The sequence below is a fragment of the Plectropomus leopardus genome, chromosome 9, assembly GCF_008729295.1.
Source record: "Plectropomus leopardus isolate mb chromosome 9, YSFRI_Pleo_2.0, whole genome shotgun sequence".
In the NCBI taxonomy this organism is placed as follows: domain Eukaryota; kingdom Metazoa; phylum Chordata; class Actinopteri; order Perciformes; family Serranidae; genus Plectropomus; species Plectropomus leopardus.
Window position 1 is genome coordinate 17,738,627 of NC_056471.1, and position 13,585 is coordinate 17,752,211.

General features: G+C 40.5%; 1 protein-coding gene across 1 annotated transcript in view; it reads right to left on the reverse strand.

Annotated features, from left to right (window-relative positions):
- jakmip1 (janus kinase and microtubule interacting protein 1) overlaps positions 1-10,316 on the reverse strand; it is a 30,220-nt gene extending 19,904 nt beyond the window's left edge. Inside the window, exons 1-2 of the mRNA XM_042493083.1 lie at positions 9,867-10,316; positions 428-728 (exon numbers count right to left, since the gene is read on the reverse strand). Of these exons, the coding sequence (XP_042349017.1) occupies positions 428-583 (156 nt within the window). The 5' untranslated portion in view covers positions 584-728; positions 9,867-10,316. The remainder of the gene's footprint in view (positions 1-427; positions 729-9,866) is intronic.
- Positions 10,317-13,585: the final 3,269 nt, after the last annotated feature.

Sequence of the window (13,585 nt, forward strand, 5' to 3'; positions counted from 1 at the left end):
ATATCAAGGTCAGCAAAACGATCAAAGTCATTTCCGTATTTCATATGATGAGTTGACAATGTAATTATCATGACAGACCTAGGTGTGCACTGATGAAGATGTGTGCATCATTAACACCTTGTTCATGAGACACTAAAAAAAACATTAATATTTAGTGAAAATCAAACTTGTGGAACTAAGTATAGGTGTAAGCTCATACTGAGTGCAATCACAATTGTTACAGCTCCTACTATACATATTACTTCCTAATAAGTGTACTTGTACTGAATATTAGCTGCATTTTTAAAGTTCGTGACAATTAGCCTGCAAAAATCAGTGAATCATTTATAAATAATTCTCCTCCCTCTCCTCCTATTGCGGTGGTGATTTAAAGGGTACTTTCTGTCACTGTCCTTTTTTTAACCCCCCCCCCTCACCCCCCCGTCACCTTGCCCCGCTCCTGCTGCAGCTCAATCTGGGTGTCCATGAGTTTGCTCCTCAATTCCTCACTGGTGGCCTGCACCTGGTCAGCCATCACCTCCGTTTTCTCTGGCTTCCTTCCCTTCTTAACGGGTGGGGCCGCAAGAGGTGTGGTTGAGGACATAGCACTCTGGCCGCCCTATCAGGACGGACATAGAGTGGCGGTCGTGGCGAAAAGGAGGAGAGAATCAGTCGCTGCTCCTCCTTTGTGCAAGGCCCTGCATCATTGTTGTCAAGTCTACATCATTGCTGGAGGTTGCTGGGAGTTTCTATTGGAGAGACAAACAGAGCGAAAAGGAAAATAAGGTGAGTCAGTGTTAAAAACTGGGTTATGCCAAACTACTCTGCACAATGCACTGGACCCAAGCCACATGACGCACTCCTGCCTGGGGAAAACTGACTATTTTTGGGACTAACATTTACACTCTCCACTGACACCCTCCTCTCTCCAACATATACAAGTGGGCAATTTATCATCATCCTATTCCTCTCCCTAGGCTGTATTTATAAGCACCATAGTGCATGAAAATATGTCTGACCACCATAGTTATGGCCTCTGTCCTGCCACATCTCCTCAACACTTCTCTCTTTAAGTAGACTAATGAATGAATTCTTTACTTTGTTGACTCCTTCGTCCAGAGATCCTATATTCTGTTTCGGACCTGTATACATACTGTGCAGGATAAAGAGATGTCCGGTGGCCCACCCCTGCACAGCAAACTAATCATCACACATTCACACTCCTTCATCACTTTACTGCAAGCTACCTGAACACTGATAGCCTTTGAAAGTACCCTTTGAAAGTGTGATCTAGAAATCTTTGCTTCATTTGTCTACTTTTTCTCTTTCTGCCCTATGCTTTTTATTCACACCTTCTAAAAAGTTAATTTCAAATAGATCTGATTGATTTAATGTTGACTCTTTGGACTAGGTGAATGTAGACGGCAGCTTCCTCAATTGCTGCCATTCGATCCTTTCTCTTTTTCCAGTAGTACAGTGCAATTGTTAGATTTGCCTCTCCCTTTGCTTTTCTAACATATTGAATAAACCGTAAAGAGTGGTCACCAGTCATTTTATAGCCATCAGCAGAAGCAAATCAGAACAATTTGAGAAGCTGAAATAAGTGAATGTTTGGTGTTTTTGCTTGTAAATACAAGAGGGAAAAATATGTATTTTTGATTTGGGATGAACTGTCCTTTTAATATAAAACAAAAAATGCAATGCATCAGCAAAGGTGTTAAAAGAGGTGACATCCAATTGAACCATATAAACAATTCAATTTTAAAATGGTTTCAGTGGATGATTAGTATATTCCTCCTTTTCCCCACTGAAGGCATGTGACAATTGTGTTAGCTGGTGTATTTTTGGCATATTTTGTTATGGATTTGCTGCTACAATGACACACATTCACAGAGCTGAAAGTGGACTCCTCTCATCTCTTCCTGGAATGAATTGTAACCCAGTAACCTTCTAGTTCTTTCTGCTGACTATTAAATAAATAATGCAACGATGAGGGAGCTAAAGCATTAAGACCGTAGGCACCTCCATTTCTTTCTACACTCACATCACCAAACATTGATACAACATACACAGATGGCAGCAATAGTTACCAAGGCAACCCTTGCTCTCAAAAACTCTATTCCTCTCACATCAAAGGATGATGGGAAGGAGAAGTCTCGCAGTGGATTTGAAACAAACACACAGACATAATGCACACACAGATGCATCGTATAGAGGCTGCACTTTTGAAAAAACACACGTACGCACATGATTTTGTTATCTGGTGCAATCTGGGAGCCGAGGTTGACTGAGAGACAGAAATGCATTGACGCTGGAGGGCAGGGAAGCTTTCTTCCACATGGATTTTTACACAGCACGCACAGTCAGACGTTGGGAAACAGTGGTGATGGGAGAGGGGAAGAATAAGAGAGGATGAAGAAGAATTAAGCCTACAAGAGAGAGGCGGAGAAAGGAAAGAGTGAGGGGAAAAAAAACATGCAGAACTCTACCACAGAATCCAACCTCCAACCATCTCCCCCCTCTCCTCTGACATCCCTCCACCCCCACTTGCTGGCATGGTGATGTTAGTGAGCTGAGGCAATCACTGATCTCACTCTCATTCACAGAGACAGAAAGGGGGGGTGGGGGGGGGGTCATTCACACACAGAGAGCACTGACACAAGCACACACTCTCTAAGTCTCAAACAGAACTATAGGGACAGGGACACAGCTGATATCTATTCACACAAAAGCTCCGTACACATATTCACACACTATTTATTTACATTAGGTCTACAGACATGACTCAAAATCGTGTGCACTATAATTTCCTGCCCTCTTTCCAGCCTGCAACTGGTTTATTTAAGCAGGTTTATGCATGCGTGGTCCATTATCAGAGACCAGGTGTACCCATGCTGAAGCAGCTGAGAGGTATGGCGGATGATTTCACTGGTTTTCATCATAGGGGGAGGGAGGCGTGGATGTTCATCATACCAACATCTGGATATAACGCTCTCCCTCAGTGGAAACAGAAAGTTATACTTTAAAGTCAGAGGTGTCCACAGTCTGGCCAGTCATGGGGCCAACTGGTTAATATAGCCAGATCACAATGCATTTTTCTGTTTACCTCACAATGGCAGGACTATCACGCAGTTTGTAGACATGTACCAAGTAGGAACTATGCAGGTGGAACAAATGTGCTTTCATGAACAAACCAAAAACAAACAAACGAACGATAATCTAACAGCAGACATTTCCTGCTAGTTAGCAGACATATCCACAAAAGAATAGGGGTGTAAGAAAATATTGATACACTTCAGTATTTGATTTCATGTTTTGTGATGCAGTGTTTTTTCAAAACTCAATACAGCTTAAATCCTTCACTACTAGATAGTAGTGCTGTAATCTGTCTTCAATCTCATGACTCTGCCATTACAACATAACAACATATTCCTAGGGGCTGTGATAAATACAAACCCTACCGTTCTGATTGCATCAAAATGTAAACATATCAAATTTCATGCATATGGTGGAATTGTCTTTATGACATTTTGCCTTAAAATTATATTTAAAAAATACCACATTATATCACCTTGCCTACAGTATTGCAATATATCTCGATATACTGAATCATTACCTTTGTAGTGGTATTTATTGTATCGACATGATTCTACTTTGCACCTTGTACTGATAGCGTTTTCTTGCATCACGACCGAACTCTTTGTAAATTTTGTATGTATAAATGTGTATATGTGTAACAGAGTATATTACATATTTCACTTGACATAAGTCCAGATTTTCCCATGTGTACAGGCACAAACATAAACTGCATAAATATGCCATCAACCACACAAAGTTCCCGCAAAGCCCCCTGGAGCCACATGTTCCCAAGCTGGCAGCCAGAACCAAACTCTAAGAGTTAATAGGGGAAACTAAAACATTTTATAGGGGCACCAAGAAGCTAACAAGCACCTTTAATGTTCACAGAAGCAAACAAAGCCAGCACAGGTCACAGACCTTAAATTACCTCATCCACTTCAATATATAAACAGTTACCCAGCTTATGTTGCAGTAGAAAGCTTCAATTTTTAAACAAAAACCTTTCAACACATAAAACTGATGGCAAAGATGAAAGAGTGATCATCAAAAATTACTATGACTTGTTAAATAAATCAGAAGTCATATTTGCAAAAAGTGAAAGAAAATTTTAATAAACCAGCAACAAAAAATGCACTTTCAGGGCCTATTTTAAAGCAGTGAATGTAGCACTGAAACAATCACCTTAAACAAACAATAGGGCTAAATCACTCGATGGTGACTGCAATAAGTGATGAAGAAATCCTGCAGCTGCTGAGAGTTTCGCAATTAAGCCTATTGCTGCTTGAGAATGAGCAAAAACAAAATGTGTCCATTAGCAACAACAGTAATACATAAGACTTAAGTTTATAGCAATGTTAAGGCCTTATGCAGGTACCAACAAAGTGTGACAAACATATATAGGTAGTTTCATAACGGTCTCAGGAAATGCCTGTTCTCTCTGTGAAATAACGGGCCTGTACGGTTACAAAAGTACACTGGGTTGTGGGTGTTCCCAGGTTTTGCCTATTAGGTGGAATATTCAAATGTAAGATGTGAAAACATTAGTTTTTCTTTGAATTAGGAAGTTTTGTCACTAACATCAGAAGTGAAGGCAGTAAGGCAGTATTAAAACAGCTGCCAAAAGTAACCGACTTTAACAGCTGGAGACTGTTTTGATGATTTGAAACAAGAAGCCCTTGTAAAAAAACAAAAAAAAGAACATGTCCGCCTACCAGTTGGCATTAAAACCATTAAAGTTTTCTTTCTCTTTGTATGTACACATGGTGTACCTTAGTGGCACAATCAAATGTAAATAGATAAAACCAAAACATTTTCCACTTTGTCTAATGATTCTGGGCCTAGGACTGCCACTAACACTTAGTTTTATTATTGAGTAATCTGTTGGTCAAGGTCCAGATTAATCGATTTATCATCTGCTCTATAAAACATTGGAAAATAGTGAGAATGCTTTTTTTCAGCCAATAGTTCTGAACCCCAAATTATTTAGTTTCAGCTGAAAATCTAAAATAGAAAAAGCAGCAAATCCTCATGTGAAGAAGTTGCAACCATACATTTTTTGGCAATTTTTCTTAAAAACAAAGTGGAAAAAAATTCAGGTTCAGTTAGTTGCTTCTTTTGAGGAAAACCAAGGCTGATTTATAACGCCTCAAAATTTCTATTAAGTCTAACGTAATGATGTCATTTATCTAAAACAAGTTAAAGTGTGCTGGAATAAGTGCTGGCATCCTTGATGGACATCAGACAAATTAAGCCTGCAGAGAGATGTGCAATTGTTTCAAATTACTGACTGCTCAGGGATGTCACTACAGTGATTAACATACAGATTATGATTTCGACTTCACAAAAAGTCATGATGTGTAATGAGACAATTATCCCTAACTGGCTACTTAAACAATTGATTAAAAATGTATTACATGTCTGTGATATTAAATAACTATGTAATAATGCACTGTGTTGTTTAACAGAGGTTATTTCTATATGCATATAAGTGTTACAAATGAAGTACAAATTGTTTAGTTGATAGACATCTCTGTAATAGGCACAAGCTTATTACTACACACTCACAGATGGACCTCCTCGAAGCTAGACAGACCACACACACACGCACTCACATAGTGTCAAACATTAACTAGACTTCAGTGAGACATGCAGCCCCAATAAATTCATAAAGGAGCTGCAAATGGGAGCTCAAACAAAGACACTGCTTCTCCGTTTAAGTTAAAAATCAACAGTGAGGATGCAGACAAACTGAGATATACCTCCGTTTATACTGCACATTTGTTACAAAACCTCATAAACTGACACAACACACATACATTCTCATTGTGGGCATATCAGCATCAGCAGACTGTTGGACAGGGTCTGGCCACGCTCCAGACATCCCTCCACAGTCCACACATACACACAAGCACACACAGACACTCAACAGTCTAGCAATACTCCTAAGACGCCGTAAGATCCCACTGAGCGGCTGAGTAATGCCGCCAAGTGCAGCACTAGTGGAGCATATGACCTACAAACTACTACGCCAGCAGAGTGACTACAGCAAGTTACTGACCCCAATGACTAGTCAACCTAAACAGATAAACAAGAAGTCTTTTTCTCTCTCTCTCTTGCTTTGTATCGCTGTCACACACATGAATCCCAACAACTGAGGTTATGGTTTAGATGTATAGCGCCTACTCATGTCAATTTTGTCACTGTCTTTCATTTCTGGTGGTGTGTTTTTGGCCGGTGCTGTACATGTATGCTTTTGCATGCATGGCTGCATCTATGGCAGCAGTGAACAGTGAGTGATCGCCTCTCCTCCCTCCAAAAGACATGATTGTGTAGTCAGTAATATGATTAACCTTGCCTCTTTCTCTCTCTCTGACTACACAGCACATTCATCAGTACTGGCTGGTTACTATTTACCCCCTGGCTCACAAATAAATATTACTGTACAGTACAGACATTTACTCATCCATCCCAGACTCCTATCATTGAGAGTTTGGGATGAACTACCCTCGTATTGCTTCAAGAAAGGGTTGTAAGGAAAGCAAAAAAGCATGAGAGAGGGCGGTACGCACTAGTGGGTATAGTCCACAGGGATTATCCTGGAAGCAGCCCGTTGCTCAAATTGTTGAAGGCAGGGGTTTGGAGGGAGAGATTATGAATGAAGAATAAATGGGATGAATTAAGTTAGGGAGCTGAGTGTGGATAAGAGCAGGATGTGAGGGGAATAAAAGAGGGGAGACTATGACGTACAGAGGAGTCCCAGTGAATGTCAGCATTCACTCATGTTATTAGGGATGTCCCGATCAGATCAGAAGGATCGGTATCTGGCCTAATCAATGCATTTTTTAACTGATCTGGATCAGTTATTTTGAGCATGCGTCCCACCCAATCCTTTGCTTACATATGCTGTCACAAAGGTGTCATAAACTGAGGGCTTAATTTGCAGCAGATACTCGAGTTTTATTGTATGCTGTGACTCCATTAAGTAAGTCATTTTTTTCTTGTTCAACTGAAGCTGCTAAACCACTGCAAATTTTTGTTAACATTTAGTGAACACGATTTACTACAATGCTGTAACAAGCAGAACTGTAACCGATTTTTATTTGTTGTGACTGGGTTCAGCTAAAACAATACTTTGATGTGGTGGTGAATTGAGGTGAAATTGTGATTATATTACTCTTTTACAGTGTTCTGTACTTTTATTACAAAGCTACACTAAGTGGATCTGGCAGCAATTTTTGAAGAAACATTTTAGTTTGTTTACTTTGTTATTTTGTTGAAAAAAACAATTTTTTCAACAAAAAGTGGAATTGTAATAAGAGCCATATAACAATATTTTTAGTTTGTTTGTTATTTTGTAAAAATTAAACAAAAACCTTTAAGGAATTGTTTGGATGCAGACTTTTTTTGTATTGCATTGCAGAGCTATTAAACTTTCAAGGATATACACTGGATTGATTTTAATCACTTTAAAGCTCCTGCACTGTGCAACTGTATTATCCAAGTAAATACAAGTGTGGGATTGGGGCTCGGTATTGGCAGATACTCAATATCAAATGACTCAGATCGGGATTGGGGGCAAAAAACTTGATCGGGATAAGATGTTGTATCTGTCTGAGAAGGCTGCAGGTTGGAGTCAGGGTGAAAATAACCATGAATGGACAGCTGGGTGGGAAACTTAATTCTTAAGATGTGAACATCTAGTCCCCACTTTCACATTTTAGCAGCATTTGGGTTTGTTGCTGGTGCTAAGTCCCCACCCTGATAGACACTGAGCCTATCTTCCTGTCACAAAACTAATAACAGTTTCGTGTCAGTGCCTGCATGAGACAGCTATTGCTTACTTAGTATGAGTTTATACAGCACATACTATGAGAACAGCATGCATCATAGTTTTTGCAGTATGCCCTGAGCAGGCTGATCAAACAGAAGTGAGTGTGCAACACATGTTGACTGTCCGCTGGGGCAGATTTACGAGCCTCTGGAGCCGCCTGCTACAGCAGCAGAGCTGTTATGACAGACCCCGCCGGTAAACACAGCCAGAGTGCAGGCATGGCAGAGGGATGATTTGGTACAAGGGACATGGTGGAGATGTTGGGGATGGCTTAACGCGATGTGGCCAGCTCTCTAATGAGCTGTCAAACGGGAGATTAAAGGGTCGAGTGCTGCTGGAGGGAGCGCTCTGCTGACTACTGCCTGTCCGGCGTGCCAACCACACCCCACGGCGACATGCATGGGGGCTGCTGCAGCATCCTCCGGCCACCGAGGTCGGCTGTCCTTGCACTCAGGCTGTAATGTTTTTGATGTTTGTGTGTGCACACACTGTCATGTAGCATTTCCACCGTGCTCCTGGTGTGACCACAGACTAATGTGGTTTATACTCCACCAGGAGCCGTCTTTATACCGGGCAAGACACGGGAAGACGTAGCTTAGTGTAATGGCTTAGATAAGGTATCAGGAGGATAGTAAAAGCAGTTGAATATTAATAACTCGTGTCGAGTATCATCACGCTTCATACTTCCTCTTTAGCTAGCTGGCAGAGTCGGATAGAGACCATACAGGTTAACGATGCAGACAAAATTCACATCCCAGTCTGGGTCGATACGAGGCTTGGCAGTTACTGTTGGCAGCCCAGAACTCCCACTGAAAGACGACGCTGAAGTTAGCTTTCGATTCGTAGCTTCCTCTTCAGCAGTTAAGGGGCGAGTTAAGGGAAACAATATGCAAAGCTCAACGACACACTCTCAGTTTGTTGCACCTCTTACTGTGGCGAAAGCGTGTTTAATGTTGTAAGTAAGGCCTCGACGTTCTCTGAAACCCACAAACTCATGAAACCTTCATTTTATTTGTGAAAATGCAAAAAAAAAGAGGAGATTTCAGTGCATTTTTCACATGTAGACCACATTGGACCAGGTCTCTCTCCAAAACTACAATACATAGTCTTGTCAAATCTGGACTAAATTATCCCAGAGAGGCTAACGATTATTTATTAGGTAGAAGAAGGTAGAAGATAGATTTACTTGTCTTTTTTTCCTAAATGTAGTTTAATGTAATCTAATCCAGATTTGACCTGTGTACCGTGGATTTCAATCTGGACCCGGTCTAATGCGATCAACATGTGACAAAAGCAGTGAAATCTCCTTATTCTTGCATTTTCACAAATAAAATAAAGGTTTAACAAATCTGAATTGTGTTTTATCAATCCTTAGTCTCTCTGAGGTAATACAGTTCAGGTTTGAGCTGTCTAAGTATAGTGGTTTTTGGTCTGGACCTGGTCTAATGCGGTCTACTTTTGAAAAACACAGTGAAATCTTCCTATTTTAGAATGCTCACAAAGTGAATTAAAGTTTAAACGAGTCTGAAACTGTGTTTTAAATCATATTTAGCCTCTCTGAGATAATCTAGTCCAGATTTGACTTGTGTAGGTATAATTTGATCTGGACCTGGCATAATGTGGCCAACATGTGAAGAAGCATTGAGATTTCCCTTATTTTCATTTTCACAAATAATAGTTTTACAAATGTGCCATTGTGTGTTTTAGACTGCGTCGGGGCTTCATTACATGTCACAATAGTAAGAGGTGCAAAAAAATACGAGGATCGGTTTAAATTAAGTTACTTTCCCCTACCTCTTCCCTTTAAGTGCTGAATCGGAAGCTAACTTCACCGTCGTCACTGAGAGCCAGATATGATGTCGGTGTCCGTTAATGCTGTTAGCTGATGAAACACGGATGTCGGCTAAATGTCACAGCAGCTAACCGCCTGTCAGAGTCCACAAGAAGTTGTCTATCATTACAGACCGAGCAAACTTACCTGAAATGGAGGTCCCGGTGGTCACAAGTGGCCTGATGTTGAAACGTAGCTGCCTAATTTGCTTCACATCCAGGAAGGGAGGCTGGGCTTCGGCGTGTGGAGAGCTGAATTAACTCACCTCCAGCCCTGAAAAGATGCCGAGCTCGGCTAACTGCAAGCAGCGACCGTTTACAACTTTATTCCTCGGATATTACACACATTTTCCAGCAGTCAACACAGCGGCTGAAGTTGTATTTCCACCACTGATATCATCCTCTAGCTACAGACTGGATTCAGCTTCAGGCTTCTCCTCCTCTCGCGCGCCGCACGTTGACATTTTCCTCCACGCCCACACACAGACACACACACGAGAGCACGCGCGACGTCATACGTTCCTATGGATTTCACACACATGAGTAAAAAAAATAGATAAATAAATAAAGCAGTGTCGATGCCCGTGTCGATGGGAACATGGGAAAAAAAACGCCGGGCGGGCGTCGCCGGTAGCGTGATAGAAGCGCGACACCTGACTGCGTGTTCAAGAATGACACCGCGCGCGGTTAATGCGTGGACACGCCGCCGGTGCGGGAGAAACGTGCGTCGTCAGGGCGTACGGTGGCACAGACTATACCAACACAAAAAAGAGAAGATAATAAAAAATATAATGTAGTGAAAATATATTGCTTTATTTGTCATTATGGAGCAAGAGGGTAGATAGTGGGATGGAAGAATATTTTATTTTATTTTATTTCTAGCTGGCAACCAAGACCATTTGTCTGTGAAATAAGCTTTTACTATTATTTTTTAGGTTATTAAGATTTTTTAAATTGTAAAATAAGAAACTAGAAAAAAATATTCTAGAGATGGGTTAAAGTATTTCTTTATACAGCTAAAATTGTAACAGACATCACCATTTTGTCTATCCCTTTAACTGCATGTCTGTTTGTTTTTATTTATGTATTTATTTATTCACTTATTAATAATATTTATCAGTGTGTCATTTCACTGTCATTTTTTTATCTTATATTTTATTTTGTCTTTTTGCCAGTATGTTGTATTTTGCACTTGTTTTGTATCTGACATGCATGGGTGGATTATGAGACAATGGGCCCCTGGACATGGACATGCAAACGGTCCCACTGCCTCTCCTACAGGAGCAAGACACGCAGACCTTGTGGTGGTTTTGCCTTTTTTTGTTGTTGTTGTTGTTTTGCGTCTGTTTTCAGTTATTGTGCACCTTTTGTGGGTTTTGTGTCTCTCTGAGGTAATGTTGTGTCTTTTTTCTGTGTTTTGTGACTCTTTGTAGTCATTTAGTGTCTCTTTGTGGTTGTTTTGCCTGTGTTTGGAGTTATTTCGTGTCTCTTTGCAGTTACTTTGCAACTTTTTGTGGTCTTTTTGTGTCTTTTTCTGGTAATTTTGAGTGTTGCCCTGGTCTGTAATTTGAGTGACATTCTGCAAGAGAAGTCCTGACACTTCGGGCCCCTGAGCCTGTGACCAGTGTGCTCTTTCAGTAATCCATCCATGCTGGCATGGTGCATAGACTACACTTTGAACATTAGATAAACAACATATTTTATAAAACAGCCACTGTGCTTCTTGTCAGGCATCCATGTACAAAGAATGAATTCTTTATAAATAAAGGTTATTAAAGGCAAACCATTGCTGTCATCATCATTATCATGCAAACTCATCTTCTTCTATAACAGTGATGCACTACAAATGAAAAGCTTCAATTACAGATACCGTAGGCCTCCTGATTCGGTATATTTATCTAGGACAATATGACTCGTCAAATCATAAAACTGGGTGAAAAAAATCTGACAATATGAAAGTGGTGTGAGTGTGACCCAGATTCTGGAGGATGCATTACTTACGCGCAGCTGCCTGTCTCTGCCCCTCCACACTGTGCCTGCCTGTCTGCCATTCACAAGCAGCACGGCACACATCATCACAGCTCTCTGTGGCTGCAGCATATGCAGCCCGTTGCTGCAGGGCAACGTAGGCCACAGGAAGTGGAAGAGAAAGAGCAAACATGCAGGGATGAGTTTCTATTGTCTACACACATATACAAATATATAAATATAGGCTTGTGCTCTTCATAGAACATTTCTGATGAAGCAGACAAGCAAAGGGGGCGAGTTTGGAGTTGTAAGCTTCACTCCATTCAGGTTCCTGCTGAGGCCAGCAAACAGACACCCAGATGGAGAGATAAAGTGAAAAAAACACAGTGTTTGCAGGCAAAGAGAGCGCGAGATGTGGAGAGGGAGGTATGTGTGTTCTTTTCTGTTTTGGTGAAGGATTGACTCAGAGAGCGAATGTGTGTCAGAGAGCGGTAATGAGTGTTTCTGTTAATTGTTTTGCCTGAGGTATTTTTACTGTTTTCTGCAGCATGGTTGGTTTTGTGGGTCTGCTTTTGTACCACGCTCGCCCTGAACCGGAGAGCAGAAGATTTCACAGAAAAAGGATAAAGGAAACTTTATTGAATTTGACGTCACAATAATCTTGTGATGAGGCCTTGTGATAGCTCATACGTGGTTACAAGAGCAACCCGAGGTGGTATTGGATTCAGGTGATAATTGAAGTGTAAAAGTGATGGTTGTTACAGGCAAAAGACACCACAAGCCTGTGATATGCTTATTAGAGAAAGTGTACTGGCTGAACAGTTAACCCCTTGAAATCTGGAGCAACATTACTCTCTTGCGCTGCTTTCAAACGTCTTTTACAAGTATTTTAACTTTTGAACCCTGAGCAAATTGGTGTGATTTATTTCCGAAACATGAAGGGAAAGGCAATGAACAACTTGGTGAGAAATATTCTACAAATTGCGAGAAATAATTAGATTTATATTTTATTTTAAAAGCTAGGGAAAAATATATTGTAATCATCATAATTACATATTTAAAATGATGTTATAGAATTATTACAATTTTTTTAATGCTTTGTCCAGTTCATCTACGTGTTTGATTTTTTAAAATGTTATTTATTTTGCATAATTTTTCAGGTAATTGTCTATACCTGTTATTTCTTCTTTTGTTGCTCATTGCCTGCTTCAAATATTTTTGACAGAAATCAAGGCAAATTGCTCAAGTTTCAAAGAGTTGAGTAATACACGCATATCACAGATTTCTTCATGGGGAAAAAGAAACAATTGGGGAGTCCAGTAGCTCACCTGGTAGGGTGGGCACTCCATGTACAAAGGCCATGTCCATAGCAGCTGCAGGTTCAATTTCCAACCTCTGCCCTTTGCTGCATGTCTCCTCTCTCTCCCCCTTTCACGCTGTATCTGTCAAAATAAAGGCAAAAAGCCACTCCAAAAAAATCTTTAAGCAAGAAACAATCAACAGTCAGCCTATTTCCATCTCTTCAGCCCAGTTATGAGTAACACAGTAATGTGAGGAGTCACTGTTTTTATTAACTTAACATAATCATCTTAGGTTTTCTGCATATCCATGCAAGCTGTCCATAATAAGCTTAACATATTCATGACTGCTGGCAGATTAAACTTATTATAGCTTTTAGAGATGGCCTTTGCTTTTCAGAGGGGACCAGAGGATCAAATGAGGAATATATCTAGCTATCATTCTGTCTATACAGCATTTATTTTAAGCAGAAACACAGAAAACATTGGACGCTTTTGAATTCATTTCTAAAGCCAGTCACTTAACTGACCTATTTTCCACAATGTAACCCCGAGCCCCCAGTCTGGAGTGCTTGCGGTGACGTAAAACTTTCACATGAAG